We start from the raw sequence: 21459 nt of genomic DNA, 5'->3' as shown, positions 1-21459 counted from the left end.
CTGATATGTGCCGCCATGATGCAGGGATGCACCCTGTGACTCAAGGCCCACGAAATTGGCAATATGTGCGTAAGGGGGAGTGACGGCCCCTGCATTAGACCGTGCTTTCATTCTTGTTTGGTCATGTCGAGGGCTCGTCGGTGTGCAGGGGGTGTTGTTTGTACCTCTGCAATGTGAGGGGAAGATGCGGTTTCACAGTGTGTACCATGTTTGTTTCCGCATTGGAACAGGTTACATACTGAATGCATGTCTATGTGCATTGTGGCTGTTTGTGGGGAAAGCCTATCTGATTTAGACAATGGTCATTTGTTCTGCGTCACAGCTGTGGGCTTGTGCTCACAGGTTGTCATCTCACCGTTTGTTTACTCTGCTTTTATGTTGCACTTTCCTGCCAAACGCGTGGAATTTGCAGGCCGGTCGCTGGTTTTCGGTGATTTTTGTACCGCGATTGGCCTCATTGCAGGATTTATTGCGTTCGCTTTTCGCATTTTTGCGGCGTGGCGTTGGTTTTATCGTGGCCAGTTGACGCGTTATCTAGTGACTATCGCATGGTACTGCCATGTTGTGAATACCTGGTTAACATGGCATACATTTCCCGTGATGGACTGCGATGTTGAGGGTTGCGTTCAGTAACTTTTGCGATAGTTATCACACGTTCTTGAGAATATACCCCACAGTTTTTAAGAACTGAGGAAAGCTACTGGCTGAAACTCATCAGCAGTTAATAAAGTGTATTATAAGCTACTTCGTGAGTGCCTTGCATGTGCTGGAGCTGTTATGTTAAACGTGAGTCCCATCCTCACTATCATAGAGGCACCCGTCTTAAGGGTTCGGCAAGCTGCAGATGGGACCGGAGCTGTAATTTATTAACATACTGCCGGAACCATCTCTGAAAGACATTTTAGTCTATCAAAGGATTGTGAGTATTCAAATTCATGGCATGCAGTAATTGCACTGCTGCCTGCGGAGGAATCTTGATGCAAAATCCGGTGGCCTGGCGAGGGGTGTGCAACGCACAGCGACAGTGTGGCTGAGATAGAAGATGGGACTGACATACAAGGTGACATGCTTTGAAAGTAAGAAGGATTTGTGCCTTTTTATTTTTCAACCTAAGAACACATTGTGGCATTAAAGTCAATATGGCAATATATAAAAATGTATATTGACAAATTACCTTACTAGTATGGCAGCCGGAATACAAAGAACATTTTTGCAGTCCTTTCTTGTTTGTCACTACCCTGAATTCACCAATGAGGAGACAGTATTTACCATTTAAAATTGAACACTTTTCTGAAAGTAAATACACTTTTAGCACTGAGGAAAGCTACTAGCTACCCCATGAGTGCCCTGCATGTGCTGGAGCTGTTATATTAAACGTGAGTCCTATCCTCACGATCATAGAGGCACCCACCTTAGGAGTTCAGCAAGCTGCAGATGGGACCGGAGCTGATTGATCTATATATATATATATATATATATATATATATATATATATATATATATTGCCAGTAGGTAGTTATAGTTAGGACCTAGTTTCCACAAGAAAAGCGTTTTTGATTTGCCAATATCTTTGGGGCCGTTTGTCAAATCTTTGCGAAATTTTCAAAACCTACTGTGTTTAAAGTTTCGGGGTGATTCGTCAAGCGGGGTCCAAGAAAAAGCGGGATCCCAAACACGTTTTCTGCATTTAAATTTCCATAGGAAACTTTAGACACAGCTACAGCCCGAACTGCTGAATGGAATTACACCAAATTTGGCAAATAGGTTGCTCTTGGTTCAGAAAGCACTCTTTTTGTTAAATGGTGTAAATCCGTTCAGTAGTTTCTGAGAAATGTAAACATTTCTCAGATATACAAATATGGCCACGGAGGATCCGCAAACACTCCCGATGTCCAACCTGCAATCAGATTGGCTGCCAAGAGTTTCAACCGGGAAGTGTTGGCAGCTATGTGACTCGGTTGAACTGAGTCACAAGGAAAAAGGTTAAAAAAGTTAAACATTAAGAAAAAGGGGCAGGCTAGAAACACCCTGACCTTCTAGGCCTGCTCAGGGGGTCCCTGTCCCCAGGGCCAAAAAAAGCATTTTCTTTTTTTTCTTTTCGGCAGGATTCGCGTTAGAACTGCGAATCCGTCCGATTTAAAAAAAAAAAAAAAAAAAAAAAAAAAAACTCTTCCTTTAATTTGGTCTCCGCCTGGGCCAGGTCTTAGGGGCAATGATCTAAATACATGCAGGCCCCCGTTGCCCGAGGACCACCACCTCCCCAGGGCTATGTTCATTAAATGCGGGGGCCATAAGGGCCCCCCGCAGCCCCAGGTACGCCACCTCCCCAGGGCTATGTTAATTAATTCCCCTGGGCTTTATTTTTTAAATGATTGCATGAGGGGGCTCCTGCCCCCCAAGCAGCCCCGGGGACCGCCACCTCCCCGGGGCTGATATGTTAAATGCAGGGTGCCCTGCGGCCCCCCACAGCCCAGGGGACCAAAAGGTTAGCACTGGTACAATCCCTCACTGATCCGGATGAAGAACCTCAATCAGAGTCAAATTTAAAACATCTGCAACCCTTCTTAGCACATCCGCCAACTAAAAGCTGGCCTCTGATTCAAGGCCAGGAGGAGATAGAAGGCTAAAAGCAGTGGAAGACTCTAACCCACTTGTTTCGCCTAACTTTGAAATCCAGCTATCCATAATAGGGGTGGATTCACAGGTTGCATCAAGGAAACCTCTTTCTCATTTCCTTCAATCAACTCCAAAGAACCCTGAATTACCGGCTCTGCAAACGACGTTGATCGACACTGGCACTGCACCGTATCGACGTCGGGATCAGAAAATGTAAGGGCATTGGTCAACGCCAATGGTGTAGTGGACAAAATGAGTTGAGGGGATGTCGACAACTCAAGACTCTATGCAGTTTCGTACATCGACTCCATTTTGGAGCCTTACAGCACCACCAGAACGCTTTCCTGAGGAACAACAGACATCGTTGAGGAGTCAGTCAGTGCCACATGTGTGAGCCTGTGTCCTTAAGGGCATGACCATAGCCCAGGAGGAATCCATTGGCGAAGACGCAGCCACTGTACCCATCAACTTCTTGGGGCCCGAAGGAGCTACAGATTAAGGTGAGGGCCCAAAGAAGACATGGAGAGCAACATAATACTCTTTCATCTGGGCCCAAGTTGCCCCAGCTCCATGGAATGAAGGGAGGCGCGGTAGTGACTCTTGCACGAGTCCTCAGCACAAGGGTGTGAGGGGCCTCCTAAAACCACGTCATGAGATGAAGAAGCCCTAGAAAGCTGCGACTTCAATCGCTTACAACAATGCTTACCATGAGACGTGGATGGGGACTTGGACCGCTGACATCGTTCACGGGATGTAACGCGACACTCATAGGAACGGCCTCTGGAGTGGCTCCGTATCCCGCATGTCTTCGGTTTCGGCCGTTAGCAGGCCTTGCACTCTTCAACGTCGTGTTGATCACCCCAGCACCACATGAAGATAGCATGAGGATCCGTACACGACATATGCCAAGCACAAGACCCACAAAATTTAAATCCCTAGGCACAGAGAGCTCTGCACACTTTTTCTGACTGAAAAATCTTCACAGCAAGGCTAAAAAACATCCAGAGATACGCTCTGCGTTACACCACAGAAAAGAAGAAACTGACGTCCGCGCACCAGAGGGGACTTGGATAGCTTCACTGACATCACAACCGGAGTCGACGTCATCACCGAGCTGTACAACGCCATCCCCCGGCGTACAGAGGTACAGCTGAAAAAGTTCCGGATCCAGTCTGATGCCTGGGGAGAATTCAATTCAAAGTCTAAGGAATCTGCGGCTAGAAGTCTCTATCAGATTAGGGTTTTACATCAAAAATCATGGTTTGATGCATGGGAACCCCAATGGAAAACTCCCTTGACCTAAGTAATGAAAAGCAGTTATTACTTATAGGTGACTTTCCAGCGCCAAATAAGTTTTGAGCTAGAAAGTAGAATTCAAAATAAAATTTTGCACCCATTTGTGTCCCTTTTGAGAAGCAATCCCAGCGCACATTTTTAGTAAATAACACCTGTTCTTCTCCATGCACAGCAACTAAAGCACTCTTTTGGTGAAAATACACCACTGATAGCTAATCATATGCTGACATGCCAAAAATACTGATCAACATTCCCATCATCTGTGTGCCCTTCTCTTTACTTTTTCTGCTATGAACGGGAGCTCTGGCCATCAGCTAAAAGTGCCTATAAACAGACCTAAAATAATGGCTAAGAAATGTTTTCTGTTATATCATTACACAGAATGGGGTTATAAATTCCATAGATAAACGTATTTTCACACAAGTGCCTAAGTAGCTCTTTTTGGTCGTATAGAGAAATATGTTAAATAGTAGCAGAAAATAAAAAAACAAATGTACCAGAACCTTTTGTAAAGGAACCCATATTTTAACACCCTGGCTGCACCAGTTGAGTTGATTTTTCACTGTTATTTTCATACAAGTATAACATAGAATACAACTAGAGGAAAAACAGACGCACCTAAAACTGCAAAAAACAAAAATAGGGCTAGCAGCCATCAAAAAAACTAAAATGAATTAGTTGAAAATACACAACTCATCATAAAAATAACACGTACTTTGGTGCAAATTGGTGCCCATCGATTCAACAGCATTTCTAAGGGCATTGCTGAACAATTAACATATGTCTATAGCTGTGCATTATACAATCATTCAGGCATTATTGTATTGCCTCCATACAGCTACAAACTACAGCTCCCCATGACTAGCGATTTAGACCAAATTAAAAGCTCAAGCAAAACCATTCGGCAGAAAGCAGTCAATATTTATGACTGTATCTGTCCATGCTACATAAGCGACAAGCTCAGACATTGCTCTAAAACTAGCATAGGATGCCCACATTGGTGTAGAGGACACACAAGAAAGCTACTATTTTGTAACAGAGAGAGCATCATAGTGGTAAATGGAGATATTCCTACAGTGAATTTGTTACTAAGAAACAATTACCTACCTCAAGTCTCCCTTTAGCAAATAAAACTATGCCTAACTTGTACAATATCAACCTTAAGTTGCTTGTAACAGTGCAATTAAATTCTTGGTAGATGTTTGCTCTTTCCCATGTGTCATCAACATCTTATCCAATCACAAGGCTGATGAAAATAACTAACCATGTATTCTCTACGAGCTTTTGGGTACGCAGCAACTGCATTCCAAATCATACCTTTAATAGCATCATGCAAGTTTGGTCCTATGGAGGTATTTTACAAAGCTCATTTTTAATGCCAAAGAATGCTGGACAAACTGGTTCACGAGTCAACTCTGCACTTACTTGGCAGTTCTTGCTAGTGGGAATACATTCTTAAATGGTATACTTCCAGCAAGGTTCAACTATTTGGACAAGCACCCATTAAAAGCTCTGATAGCAATGTTTGGATGGATTGAAGAATGGAGGTTAAATGTAACCATGATTACCATGATAATTTTCGAGCAGAAGGTTTTGCTAACTTATGAAAAAGCAACTTAAGGATGAAGTTCAAATGTGTGGTTCGTAGCTTCAGTTTACTAAGATGGCGCCTATCGAAGCCATCTCTAGCAGTCATACACCTAAGTAGTTGGGAGGGAAACACTCTCAACAATAAAAAAATACACATGTACTCTTCTGCCAAGAACAATATGCCCAAAGAGCAACATATTATTATATATTTCATACTGGGGTCCTTCCAAGTTTAGGAGAACAGGAGCATGAGGTCCTCAGATCGTCCCCCAGTTCAGCAAAATCCAAGCAAAACAATAGAGGTGCATTTCTGTACCCCTGATTCGGCCCTTGGATTGTGTGCATGTTCCTAGATTGTGTACTGCTGGCCCCCACCTTGGTCCAAACCCAGGGATCCATGCAGATTTGAATTGCTATCAGAAATACAGTAAAAATTCACCATCGGGCAACTTTACCCCACAGTGTGTTTCTGTCAACCTGTCAAAATCTGTGTTGTAGTGTAGGCAACAGGAGTAGAGAGAAATGTTCCAAACTTGGGCATAACAGTGGGTTTGAAGCGAACAGGTCATAACATGGTATAGGATGCCACAAGCTAAGTGGAAACCCATATTATAGAAAGGTAATAGATTTTGTAATTCTTCAACCAGAAGAAGTCAGATGGCAAAGAGAGGATGCAAACTGAATGGGTTATTCTATCGTTAATGATGTTCCACAATTCTCATGGCACTGTACAACATACCACCACAACGTGATTTATTAAACAAAATATTTGGCAGAAAAGATGAACAAATAAATACTTACAGTCTGGTCAGAGATGGCAAAGAAGTAAATGAATTGGGATGAATGATTGCAATTTTATTCCAAGCTAAATCCCTGTGAACAGGAAATGAAACCATTACCAAAACATTGAGAGACATTTTCTCGATCCATCCTCAGTATCAAAAACAAAACATATAATGCTATCATTTTTAGTTACTTATTTGATACAGTGCAGATCTAGCCCCCAAACCACTGCACTTTACAGAGAACATGTTACTGTAGCAGGATCCTCTTGGATGTGAGGAGTTGAGCAGTGTATTGGTTCTTCTTGAGACCCACTTGTAGCTGGGGTTAGACATTTTGAACACAATCACATACATTGCACTGCTGCTGTCAAATGTTAACAATGCCTCTGTGCAATTTCACACCTGTACCAGGCAATAATTCAGAGGATTTTGCACCAATGACCAGTGTGGAAATGACATTTGCATCGTATAAACAGGGAAACAGCCGTTACAACGATGCCTTTACCACACATGTCAGTATATGTGTCTTTATGTAAGTGTGTGTGTGTATATATATATATATATATATCTATATATATATATATATCATACGAACTCTCTCCACACAGGGAAAGAAATGAGTTGCACTCCTGCGGTGAATTGAATAAATCATTTATTACAGCAAGGCAAAATCTTCATTAATTTATTTCTGCGAGGCAAATCCTGACGCGTTTCGTTCAGCATTGAAATTTTTCAAAGGTATAGCCTGTCAGCATCCATCACAACAGCAATTGCTTAGCTTTTATAGGTTTTTGACCCCTAGTGGCCGCCCAGATGGGACACATTCATAAAGCATGCTGGTACTTGTGGTATCTTAAAGTTTCGACCCTCTGGTGGGTGATGCATTTAAAAATTAAATAAATATATATATATATAAAAACACTGATTGAACAAAAACGAATGTTGCAGAGACGTTATAGTTAGGCTCAGATATCACTTGTACAAAATCATAGAAATTCAGCAGTTATAGTTACCTGAGCTGACTATAATGTATGCCTCCACAATGCACTGCTTATAACCTCACATATAACATCACTGATGAAATTTCAAATAACATCACTGATGACATCATACACAGACTCACTCCTATACAGCTACTCAAACACCTACTCACTCACTCACACATACAGTTGCTCACACCCACTCCCTTATACATATACTAACACATGTACTCACTCACTTGTACAGTCACTCACACAAGCACACTCACCCAAACAGCCACTCTCACATTTACTCACACCCATACAGTCACACACACCCACTCACTCACCCATACACCACTTATGCATCCACATACTCCCCCATACAGCCACTCACACAGCCCATCACTCACCTACACAGCCTCTCACACAGCCACTCACTCACCCATACAGCCACTCACACACTCAGAGCCACTCAGACACCTACTACACATGGATGCACACAGCCCTTCAATAATATGTGTTACAAATAGTATAATTCATTAGTAGTACACAAAGTATACTAATTATACATTTGTAGTATCTTAGAACATATCTTTAACACTTAGAAACGTTTAGAAAACACTCATAGTCACTTTATGATTTAATCAGTAAAGCCATTTGAGATGTCATCAGTGATGCCACTGACCATGTCATGAGTGATGAAGTATGCGAGGTCATAAGCAGTGCTTTACAGGAGCACAAGTTATAGTTAGCTCAGGTAACTATAACTGCAGAATTTCTATGGTTTTGTATGTGTGAAATCTGAGCCTAACTATAACGCCCCTGTAACCTTTGTTTGTTCAGTACATTTTTAGGTTTATTTTAAATTCTGCTTCCTAACTATAACATCGCTGTAACCTTTGTTTATTTCTGTGAATTTCTATGTTTTTTTAACGTTATTTCCTAACTATAAGGTTCCTGTAATGTGAATTTCAATGGTTTTTTCAATTTTATTATATATATATATATATATATATATATATATATATATATATATATATATATATATGTATTCTAGAGTCAACCTACATAATAGATCAAAACTTCGTATTCTAGAGTCAACCTACATAATAGATCTGCAGACCAAGACCCCTATAGGGCTTAACAACGATGAGGAACTATGGGTTCACTTATGAGGTAGATGATATACTAAGATCATAAGGGTACTTCTTGAAATACATCTTAGATACCCTCTCTTTTTGGGTCTGCCGCTTTAAAATCTATTCCCAAACAAAAATAATTAAAATCTGTTTTCTTATTTTCTGTTTTATGGCCCAATCAACATTAGTACTCTCTCTCAGTAGTTGGTTTTATGCCCATTCAGGGCTCTATTGTCACATATAAGCAGATGACTAGGCAACACGGATGAGATGCCCAAAAAGGGGGGGCTTATTTGCAACACGAGACACAGATGAATTATACTTATAAATTAAAAATAATAATACTGTTATTTGTTTGTCTCTTTGCCCCTCATGACACCAATCTGAAACAACATATAAGGTGTTTAGATGTATTGAGAACACATCGTAATGGCAATATATATGAGCTTGGAATATTGCCATTCTGCATTTACGTGTCTCTCCCCAATCTCTTTGACATGAAAATACAAAAAGAGTTATTTGCCATACTGCACTGTCATCCAACTTCTAATTTTAACTTTTATATGTATTGTTTGCATTAATGTAAGGCACTTTACTTGGCTATATTTGTCGTTATAAAATGGCCGCCATGAAACTACGAACAATGTTGCTGCTAGTCCATCTTCTATGCCAATATTTTTGTCATGTGATATGTGATTCAAGTTTAAATGTGCCCGCTGTATACAAAGGAAACTGACATTGAAAAAGCCAGTCGGCGAAACGCGTCTGTCAGCGTTTCGGGGAAATCACGGGGGGAACTTGCTAAATAAAGCATCTATGCTTTAAGAAACATCGTCCCTGGATTTTGCTTTGAGTGCTCTTCGCTTTACACGTTTTACGTGTTGGTTGTTTCATATATATATATATATATATATATATATTTCAACAAAACATCCCCAGTTGAAGACGCACTCCAAAAGCAGATGAATTCCACTGATTCTTTTAATAAAAGGAAACTGGCATTTTCATTCAGATGCATTTCATTGAGTTACACGTTTCAGAGCCCATGATATTGCACCAAAATGGTGAAAAGGCACTCCCCTCTGCATGTCCATTTAATTAGCTATATATATATATATATATATATATATATATATATATATATATATATATATATATATATATATTCATATTCAGCAGTTGTAGTTAGGGTTATCTCAAGTAACTATAACTCGCGCCCTAAGGCCTATAACTCACCCCCCGCCATGCATAGTTTTCTCATCAATAATTTCATGGAAATGTTGCAGTGATGTTATCAATTATGTCATAAAAGATGTCATGAGCGATGTAATATGTGGGGTAATTAGCAGTGCTTGGCGAGTGCATGAGTTATAGTTACTTTAAGGCACGAGTTATAGTTACTTGAGATAACTATATCTATAACTGCTGAATTTATATGGTTTTGTGTGTGTAAAATCTGAACCTAACTATAATGTCCCTGTTACCTTAGGATTTTTACCAGTGAATTTCTAAGGTGTTTAAAAACAATACTAATCATAACGTTCCTGTAACCTTTGGCTTTTTCAGTGAATCTCCATGGTTTTTTAATGCTGTTTCCTAAGTATAATGTCCCTGTAACCTGGGTGTGTGAGTGGCTGTGGTGGGTGTGTGAGTGCATGTGTGATTGGCTTTGTGAGGCTGTGAGTGGCTAAGGGAGTGGCCGTGAGGGTGTGTGAGTAGGTGTGGGAATGACAATGTGAGTGGTTTTGTGGGTCTGTAAGTGGCTTTATGGGTGTGTGAGTGGCTGCGTGAGTGTGTAAGTGTGAGTGTTAGTGTGTGAGTGGGTGTATAAAATCTTTGTTGGTCTGTGAGTAGGTGGGTGTGTGAGTGGTGTTGAGTTTCTGTGAGTGGGCATGTGTGAGTGAGTGGTTGTTTGAGTAGCTGTGTGGGTTTGTAAGTGGGTGTGTGAGGAGGTGTATGGGTCTGTGAGTGAGTGCATATTTTTTTAATAGAGTCTGGATATACGGATCCGCCCAAATCCACTCGAATGCATGAGGATCTGCAGATCCTTGTGTGGTAACAAAAAAAGTTTTTGGGGCAATTTGTTGCTCATGAGGGGTCCCTCACAGACCCCTCCATTAGTTCCATTGGGTCAGGGTACCCCTAGCTTGACACCTTTAATCACTTTTTAATTTTATTTTCCCCTCTGGTAACCGAGTCCTGATGAACAAAATGGCGGCCACAGTTTTTCTCTCAGGTTACGGCCAACCAATCACAACATTGCTGTTGGCAAGTTGATTCTGTTTTCTCTTGGAGACAATTGGTCCTCTAGGCATTGCTGCAGAGGCCTCATATGCAATCTTGCTTTGGGAACAATATTTATACAAGAAGCAATCAATCCTAGAAGAGTTGCTATCTTCTTGCAGTTGGATGTGGAGTTGACCTAAATTCATGACATTTGTCCAGGATAGAAGAAAGTCTCTTCTCACACTTGCCCTTATGATGTTCAGTGTTGCTCATAGATATGACGGCATTTGAACTGGTATGGATATTGATTTTTGGTCATTCATCTGAAGACTTAATCGGTTCAGTAGTCTCCCAGTCATTAAGTAGTCATTCTTCACCTTCAATAGCCAGTCGTCCAAGCAACGATAGAAGAATATTCCTTTTCTACTTAGGTGAGTCACTACCATATCATGCATTTAGAAAATGTGTGTGGTGCAAACTTCAGGACAGATGGAAGTACTGCGTATTGATAATGTTTGTTTCCTAATTGAGAAGAGAGGGGGAGCAGGGAGCTGAATGTAGGTCCAGTGGCTCCTGCTCCCGAATAGTAGATAAATCACTAAGGAGAGTCACTGTTCCTGAGAGCAGAATTAGGGAGGAGTCATTTTAGAGAGAAAGGAGGGAGTCAAAGGGACTCTTACTTGATGCCCTCACAAACCCCGACGGATGTCATGCTTCATCATGGGGCGGTGCTCCTCATCGGGCAGGCGCTGCAATGCTTTGCAGTTGGCTTTGGTGGAATAGGAAGTGGAATGGATTTGAAATGTAGAAAACATCCATGAGCTGCAATATTTAGCACTCCCTTGTGTTTTGTCATTAAAGTTTATTCAGCCATATGCTAAGATACTCTTCACCCCTCTGAATTTGAATTTCTACCTAGTCTCCTGAGTCAGTTAGGATTATAAGATGTTATAATCAAACTGCCCATACTGGCCTATGGGAACAGGTATCCTTGAAATAGTGAAAACGAAATTGGCTGTAATACACTATCAGGACATGCCACACACATCAGGGCATGTTCTACCTTTTACATACAATGCACCCTGCCCTTGGGCCTACTTTAGGGGTGTCTGATGTATAGAAAAGGGAAGGTTTGGGGACTGGCAAGTGGGTGCACTAACCAAGTCAACATGGCAGCACTAGACTGCACACAGGCTCTGCAATGGCAGGTCTGAGCCACAGGTTACAAGCTGCTCCGGTGGGTGGCCAATCAGTGCTGCAAGCCCACCAGCAGCATTTTATTTATAAGCCCTGGCCACACACGGTGCACTGTACTAGAGTCTGACAAGTAAACCAAATAAGCCAATCATGGAGTCACTAATCCATTACAATACTTTACAATAGAGAGCGTATGCACTTTAGCACTGATCAGCAGTGGTAAAGTGCCCAGAGTCATAAAACCACCAACAACAGGTCAGAAAAAATACAGGAGGAAGGCAAAAAGTTCAGGGATGACCCTGCAAAAAGGGCCATGTCCAACAACCGGCATTGATATGGATATCTGAGACTGAGCATACTATTTCTGCTGTTGTTGTAGTTTGTAATGCCAACAAATGGGTAAAGCCTATGATGCTAATAGCTTCGATCTGTTAATCTGTATCCTAGCCTGACAAATTAATGTATTTCTTCTAACCCAACTGCTTTTATGTTTCTGCTTTGTTCTTAATTTTTTGCATTTTCTCCTTTATTTGCTGACCGAACAGATATTTGTTTGAAGACTTCACACGATTTGATGTTGAAGGATTTAGCGTCGAGTGAAAAAGAACAAATACGTCGATCACCTTTGCAATCGACGATGAGGAAGTTTCAATTCTCAACAAGCATGTCAGGATCACCATTTCCATCTGTAGACTCTCTACAATTGTCAGTTTCATTACATTCACCACACGTGTTGCATCAAAAGAGTGGGAATTCTCCAAAGTTTCATACCTCCTCGTTTACAATCACACAAAAGAAGAGAGTGGAGACTTTATCAAACCCTTTTTCTCCAGCTTTCCATCCAATTATTCCAGATCCTCATCCTTAGTCTCATCATCATTAAGTAGCCATTAAAACCAATAATACCCATTGAGGATCCGCAACAAGAGCCTCTTCGACCTTTAAAGCTACAAGGATCTTGGGTCATTCAAATTGGAAGCCTACTATATAGCTGCAGAATTGCAATGGCTTGATCCCATGGTTAAGTCCTTCTTTCTCCTGTAAGAAGCGGTTTGTCATCTTTTCTTTGAGAAAAACCACAATTGCACTACAAAATGATGCATCTTGCTCGTTGGTCACTGCCCGGCACTGCTGGCGCAGGTAGCTCCAAAGATCCAACCTACCTCAAACATATGCACTGGAGCTACACATTTAGGTGCTGTGCAGAGTGCTGCCCTAATCATAAATTAATTATATGACTTGAACCAATGCAGGAGTCATGCAGATTGGTTAGCTATATGATTCTGGTAATCTGATATCCTTTAATGAGCTGCAGCATGAAACATCAGTCCTGCCGAGTCGATTTCTGACACATGCAGCCATAAAATCTCTTTGGGGACTATCTGAAGTGAAGCCTGACATGGATCAAACCCTTTAGGTCCTTATGACCTGGGGGGAGCAAGCCATATGACAATCCACCTTTGTAAGTAAGGGGAGAGGATGTGGCCATATGGTTAGAACGGTCGACTTCAAAGCTGGGGAACAAGGTTCGAGTCTCGGCAACGATGCTGAACATCTTGTCATTCTGAGCAAATCACTTAACCTCCCTGTGCCTAACAAAAATTAATGTGTCAATCTGTAACGAAACTGGCGCACTGATACCTGATATCTTTGGGTCGAGTTTGCGCTATATAAAATCCCCCCCCCCCCCAAAAGAAAAAGTCACTCCGTAGCATCAACATTGCGGATTCCCAGCTAGTCCTGAGCTCAGGACTAGCTGGGAATCCGATCTCAAGGTGTCTCTAACAAACGGGGGGGTTGACTGCACTTCGATCTGTAAGGGGATATTTCTAGGAATGCACGGCTGGAATTTTTATAATTCAATTATTTGCACTGTTTCCCGTAATACCTGATAAATGGGCCATATTTACGCGCCGATGCAACGTTTATCAGTCAATACTGGGACAAGATAAAGAATCTAATTTCTACCTGGATGAACAGGGATCCTGTATTGGACCCTAAGATCTTCTTACTTAGTTACAGCTATAATGCCTAGTAGCACTATCTAACCTAGGATGCATGTTACATATACATAGTTGCTATTGCTTATGGCACTGAACTGTTTATTCAAATATTTCATCTAGGCATTACAACCAATATATGTGTGTATCATATTTTGTTCTTGAAAACAATAAAAAGAAATATAAACAAACCTATCAACCCATTGCCAAGAGTGGTTTCAAAACAAACTTCAATGTCTCCAATAAGAAAGAGAAGGCCAATTCCTTCTCGCTCTCCAAGCCATTCTCCAGAAAAAAGAAGACTCAGATCCCCAACAAGATCAATAATGTTGTTCACATCTACAGATGACACTACATCATAAACGCTAAATTCACCAGTGGCTTCTCCCCTCTAGATCTTCTACTGTAGATGAAATCACTACCTTCTAAGAGGTCTTGGTTAGAGGGGCTGCTTAGTTGAATATCCTTAAGATGCTCCACTGCCTACTGCATCGACAATACTGGAAACCCTACAAAATATGATGGCTCCTAAGCCCCTTTTGCCCTTGGTTCTAAGTCTGCTAGAAATGGTAGGAAATATTTTTTTACACCTGCCACAATAAAAGGAGCTAAGCCCAAATTGCTTAAAAAATATAAACCTCAGCATGACCTGAATGTTTGAGGTCAGAACCTAAACCAGACTCAGTTATAGTAACCTCTGAAAGGAAAAGACATGGATCAGCTCCGGAAACAACAACTCCAGAGTGAGAAAGTAAGTACATTGAGGCTCTTTCCCTAGAAGTATACCGAACAGGTGCCACACATCTTAAAAATGTGAGATTTGTGAAGAAATGCAGACTTCCTAGAAGATCCTCCAAAAACAGAATCAGTAGAATTACATCTAGATTCTGCAAGATAATTTTCAGCTAACCAAATAATTAGTGATGCTGTAGACTCAACAGAACTGGCATTTCTATGGCATATCCATAAGAAGAGCCACATGGCTTCATTTGACCACTCACAATTAAAAATCATGAACTTGCCTTTTTCTGAAAAATTGTTAAAGAGGGAGAGGATTCCTTAAATACGGCATCCCCTTTACACATCTATTTACTCACCCTACCCCTCTTCTCAGTCAACTAACAGCACCCTAATTTTAAAATAGTAAACATTTTGGTAGACAAACATTATGCTGCGTCCTGTGGGCACTCTTGCTGTGCACTTTTTGCGCAGTGGTGGTTGAGTGCCTACAGAGGACTGAAAACAGGCACACGACTAGGGTCCAGGTACCAGCGTAGCGTTGGGCACACTACCTGGCCGCGAGGATAACCCCCTTGCGTAGTGGAGTTATGAGCAACTTTATAACTAGATGTTAAAATGAACAACTAAGGTACAAAATAACCACTGAAATATGTGAGTTGTAGCACAGTTTATATATGGATATGCAAACTTGCTACAACAAAATCAAACTTTATTAGAACGTTTAACAACAAGCACGCATACTTTATTTAGGAAATGTAAATGGCACATCATAAATCGGCCTCAAAGGACAGACCATTTGACTTTGACAATGCTTGTTTAGCCTTTGCTGAACCTTTCCCAAAGTTTTACTAGGAAGTTTTCTAGTTGTTGGCTTCTAGTGAAGGTAATCTGATGGAAAATTCTTGAATGGTATGCAATTAACACATTTTTACAATCAGCAGTATACATTGGCCGGAAGTCAGCCTATCCAGATAATGTGCCAAGGGAGTGGCAATGTGTCTTGACCTGGCCTGCCAACGTCTGAGTAAACCACGCTGGGATATAGGTTACACTCATCACTGTGACAAACTTTCAGTGATAAAGAATCTTCAGAGGAAACAATGAATTTAACTTTAATTTAATATAATTTATTCTGCAGTTAATTGAAACCATTACACTAACAGAAGAAAGACATAAAAAACAGTAAGCACAAAAAACAAAGTAAATGAATATCCATTTTAAACATACTTGTAACAATGTTTAAAAGAATGTTTTTTGGAGGAGAAAAGGTGTACTTGTTTGTCAAAGTAAAAATTTATGAAAATAAAGTAGTTGTACTCACAGAGAGCGTAGGGCATTCAATTCCTGAAACATGTGGATTGTTATCTCGTGGATCTTGTTGTGTCGCAAGACGCTGAAAAGTCAAGCAAGCATCAGATCACCATCTAGGGAGCCAGTATTATTACTTTTGAGAATAATGTATTTTTTGGGGGTTTAATTATAAAACATTAACTTTGAACAAATTAACAAAACACATCAACTTACTTCTCCAATGGCCTAGAGAACAAAGCAAGCATTTCACAGCAGAAATCCAGAAATAGCTGAGTATGTATAATACTTCAACATTTCTTTAGGTCTGTCTTGATAATGCAGTTGTCTCCAGACCTTGAGAGATCAACAGAAAAAATACTTTTTAAAAGCACTACAGAGAGGGGCTTTGGCTCCACCCAGATGTTGATGGACACGGCTACAGTATTTGATAAGGCTGTGCTTCCACCAAAGGACACATTTTTTTGATTCCTGTTGGCTGTTAGGGGGTTTCTCCCCACCTAATACGGCTGCTACATTACAACATAGAGGCAGGCAAAAGGAAACCCTTGGTAATGAGACAATACCATTGGCTGAGAGGTGTTTATCTTCAGCTAAAATAGCCCCCTTATTAATAAGGTACTGCACAAAGGCAGCAGTAGTTCTGTGTCTGGCTCAAGGAGTTATACACGCCTTTTGTTGTATTGTGATGCATTGTGTGAAGCATAGTTGTTTTCTTTTGATGTTACTATCAATACATTCTGTTCTGAATGAATTCCACTGTTGTCAAGTGAGGCATTCCCCTATGGATTGCTGACTGGGCAGCAGTGTCTCCGGTTGCTCTTACTTTTCTCGTTGTGGGCTTGTATCACAATTACTGGATTTAAAATAAATACGCTTCTGGATATTCTACAACTAGTGTGAAAGCTTCCTTCTACCGCCTCCGTTACAACACAATATTGGCGGCGATGAGAAAACATCCATCTTTCTCTAAGCCCACAAAAGGATTTATACATTGCATTTCCTGCCAGTTGTGTGGTTTTCCGGAGCACCACTTTCGTTACGTCAACCTAGCTAAGTCTCAGCCACAATATGGGGAGGATGTAAATACAAATGCTAGTAATTACAACCATTGGCTGAAATTGAGCGGCTCACAACTAGTCCCCCTGATCTCTGTAGGTTTGAAATGTTGTCGTCCAACTGCCCTGTGGTATTCAGACAGGAACAGATCTAGAGATTGGCTTATGATCCTTTAAAAGGACCTAAATATAAGCAAATATTAAGTAAGTATAAGGAAATGATAAGGAGTGAAAAAACCTTACATTTCGAACAGCAAAATGAGGGTGCAAAAAATTATTCTAAATAGCTCTTTAATACAGTGATGTCGCTTACCTCGCCTTCCATTCCAGAAATACCGCCAACTCAATTGTTGTGTGATCAGATTGCTAAGCATTTTGTGCACAAGATGGAAAGCATTTACAACGAAGTAGGTTGTAATATAATTAAGGACAACTCCTTTAATATAGAGAGGAAGAGAGCAGTAGATAGCTCCTCTGGAGAACCTTGTTTAACTAATTTTGCAGCCCTGGAAAAGGTGTCAGTGGTAGAACTGATGGAACATACTAAATCAGGATCACCTATTGATCCATGCCCAGTGGTGGTGGTAAAAAAGGCCCAGGTTTTAGTGGCAGAGAGCTTGACAAATATGTTTAACCTTATTTTTAGGATGGGAGTTGTTCCAAAAATATGGAAAACAGCTTCAATCTTGCCCATTCTAAAAAAAAAAAACAATTTAAACCCGGGGGAAATCAATAATTATCACCCCATATCATGCTTACCATTTCCTGCTACATTTTTTGAGAGGGCCATGAACAAACAGTTGGTGGAGTATATTAATATCCACAAGTGCCTGGACGATACACAACACGGGTTTCGATGCAGGCATAGTACCGAGTCGGCCCTGATCAAATCAGTCGAAGAAATAAGGATAGCCTTAGACAATGGATGGAGGACCGCACTGATTTTGTTAGATCTATCGGCGGCCTTCGATACTGTCCACCATACCATCCTAGTGGAGAGTAACAGAAATAGGGGTTCAGAGAGTGGCTCTCTACCTGTTCAAATCTTTCCTAGAAGATAGGATGCAATTTGTGCCTATGGGCCCGTTTAAATCTGATCCTTTTCGGCTCCCTTGGGGAGTGCCTCAGGGCTCATCAATTACCCAACACTTTTTAATATCCATATAGGGGTTCTAGCCCCAGCTATAAAAGTATTTGGCATCAACCCTAACGTCGTATGCTGATGATACACAGATAGTGGTATCAGTTAGGAATCAGCCACATTACGTTAGTTTTATGACTGCATGCTTGCGGTAAGTTCATTGATAAGCTCTAATAGCCTGTAGCTTAACTCTAGCAAAACAGAGGTGGTCCTCTATGGAAATGATCCCTCTTTTTGCTCCCCAGATTGGTGGCCAATGAATCTTGGTAGGCTGCCAGAACCAGGAGTGAAGGCCAAGAATCTAACGATAATTATAGATAATAAACTTACTTTTGCGGGGCAGGTTCATGCCCTTACATCTTCTCCTTTTTTCATTCTGTGGAAAATTAGAAAGATCCTGTCGCTTATCTCAGTTAGATTTCAACAACTGGTCATATGAGCTTTGATATTAGATTACTGTCATAGCCTCTATCTTAATCTACGGGCCCAGCATCTTAGGAAGCTTCAGGTGCTGCAAAATCCTGCCGCAAGTGTTCTCTCCAGTACACCAAAGTAAGTATCTGTCAGGAAAACCATCAAACAACTACACTGGTTACCAGTGATGGAGAGGGTCCATTTAAAATCATTGTGCTTCATGTATAAAGCATTGCACAAACAAGGACCACAAGAATTAACCCAGAAATTTAGATGGTACACACCCTGCAGATCACTTAGATCTTCCAATTCTAGAACGTTGGTGGTACCTACGTTTAGGAGAACGAATCTCAGGTGGCAGAAGTTTCTATTTGGGTACCATAAAAATATGGAATAAAGTCCCAATATTTATTAGATCAGCTTCTTAACTTCGGGAGGGAGCTGAAAACTTGGCTTTTTAGTACTTTCGATTTCTGGTAAAATACCCGTTTTTCTCCTATTCAATCAGCAGGTCAGCGCCAGGACACCGTTTGGTAACAGAGCGCTTTACAAATCTTATACATTAACATTACGTCATTCTACTTTGTTCCTCTGTTGCTTACACTCAATTTACTAATTTACCTGCCTTCTGTCCTTACAGATTCCGTTGTGGACACCAGCGCAGCTTTCAAAAGCCGCACTCCATTATTAGATTCTGGGACTTGTGCAGAGCTCTTCTAACGTCGCTCTGTACATCGGTGCATTCTGGGATTACTGAGATGTGCTGCACTCACGCAGTGAATCCTGGGAGCTGTAATATCTTTTCTTCACGTGTCATAGATGTGTGCATCAGTCTCTCTGCTTCTGCAACACCTTATTTACTTAATCCTGCATTTCCCTGCACCACAGTGTTAGGAAGATAGGATACAATGATGTAAGTATGGAGTGCAAGATAGAAACACAGAGTACCTTGTGGGTCATTGTTTAATTTATGCGCTGTTACCTTGGCTCCTGCATCGGAGTGGTGGCATTTGAATTTCTCAGCTCAAGCCACTCTGCGCTAATGCCCGTGCATAAACATATGTAGTAATAATGCAAGGAGGCTTCGGTAGAGAAAAGCACATTTATTCATATCAATCTTCGCCCACGACAGATGCCCGCCGGTCAGCAGGAGGCGCAAAACCAACTAACTCTACAACTGGCAAACCCGCCTACCGTCTACCGCTGCCACGGGCCAAGTACAAACACATACAAACCATAGCAACTCTTCAACATAAACAAGGATGTTGGGGTGTCTCTAGGCAGAGCTCGCGAGAGAGCAGCGAGCATGCTACGAGACGCACCAGGTTGGTGCAGTCTACGCCACGCAGTCTACCACATCACCTTCCCCCCCAAAAATAAAACAAGAATATCAACAACATGAAGAAATTAAATGTTAATACATTACAAAATCTTTGAACCCCTTTAGGTCTTCTAACATCACAAGATCTGGTAACTGATACATCAGAAAAGATGCGAGGAGTCACAACAGCCCCTGTAAGAGCATTCTCTGCATTACCAACTTCATCAGAGGTAGGTTGGATCCTAAGTGTCCAATCAGAAACAGACCTTGTAATTTTCTTTTGGTTAATTACCTGAGCTTGTTGGAGAGATACTCTGACCACATTCCAAACATTCTACCACCCATTGTTTTCCACCAACATTGATCCTTTACCAACCTTAAGAACTTTAGTAGGAGAAGAGAACAAAGTATCCCCTTTCCTTACCATTACAGGTTTTTTAATTAACACAAAATCCCCAATTTTAAGACCCTTGATGTTATCACCATGAGTGTGCTTGTCTACAGACTTCTTGAAATGTTTCATCTGAAGCCTTGGTAATACCTTTTCCATAAGGGTTGCATCAACACCTAGTTATTTGACTCCTTACTGATCTTTTAAACAATTAGGAAACAAACTGTAATGAGGTTTCCTTCCTCTTAGCATAAGAAACGGGGTAACCCCGTGGTGTAATGTGGAGAAGAATTATATTCCCAGATTTTCTCCTTGAGGAATGATCTGACATTCATACCTGTGGAATTGGCGGTTTGCCTACCTTCTTTAGTTACTTTATTCCCACTTTCAACTAGACCATTGGAATGTGGTGAATATAGAGCTACTCACAAATGCTTGATGTCATGTTTTGCCAGAAATTGCTGCATCTGATCAAATAAAAACGGTGGCCCGTTGTCAGTAACTACGGGCCCAGGAGAACCTTCTATAGAAAAAACTTGCTCTAGAAAATTGATGGCTGAATTAGAAGAGGCTGAGTTAGTGAAGGAAAAATACAATCATTTGGAAAAAATAATCTGCCAACAGGATAACATATTTCATTTCCTCAGGTAGATTGACATAAGGTCCTGAGAAGTCAAGTACCAACTTGTTCCTAGGAGCCTCAGGAAGTGTGACAGGGTGTAAGACATATTTACCCATTTTCCAGTGTTTATCTGAGAATAGACACATGGGACAATTGTCAACAGTGAGTTTTACCTGGTTTTCTAGAGAAGGCCATCAATAGTGCTCTTTGATACACATACTCGTCTTGGTTGTCCCAAGATGCCCCTTGTGTGCCTTGGCAATAATAGAAGGACGGAAGGGGGAATATGCATGTCACCCCTCATGATCCAACCATCAATCACAGAAAGTTCACTGAACACTCGTGCATCAGTTTTCAGCTCATTGTGTAAGTATCGAATGAGAGGCCAACCCCTGGTAATGTATGTACCTACTTGTTTCAACGCTTCATCTTCCTGATACACACTCTTCCATTCTTTAGCAGAAAAGATAACATCCTCATCTTACAAAGCAAGAATGTCATCAATACTTGCTACACATTTAATATCATCAATATCATTTTCATCCTCAAACTCAGATAAAGGCATGCGGGAGAGACAATCTGCTCTAAAGTCCCTCCCCCCTGATACATGACTAATAGTAAAAGTATATTCATACAATTTGGAAACTAGTCT

General features: G+C 41.0%; 1 protein-coding gene across 1 annotated transcript in view; it reads right to left on the bottom strand.

Moving 5' to 3' along the window:
• Window positions 1-21459, bottom strand: part of LGR5 (leucine rich repeat containing G protein-coupled receptor 5) — an 829784-nt gene that overhangs the window by 192377 nt on the left and 615948 nt on the right. Inside the window, exons 13-14 of the mRNA XM_085652528.1 lie at window positions 15874-15945; window positions 6304-6375 (exon numbers count right to left, since the gene is read on the bottom strand). Of these exons, the coding sequence (XP_085508654.1) occupies window positions 6304-6375; window positions 15874-15945 (144 nt within the window). The remainder of the gene's footprint in view (window positions 1-6303; window positions 6376-15873; window positions 15946-21459) is intronic.

This window comes from Triturus cristatus, chromosome 4_1 (assembly GCF_964204655.1).
Source record: "Triturus cristatus chromosome 4_1, aTriCri1.1, whole genome shotgun sequence".
NCBI lineage: Eukaryota > Metazoa > Chordata > Amphibia > Caudata > Salamandridae > Triturus > Triturus cristatus.
This window is presented reverse-complemented; position numbering and strand designations above follow the sequence as displayed.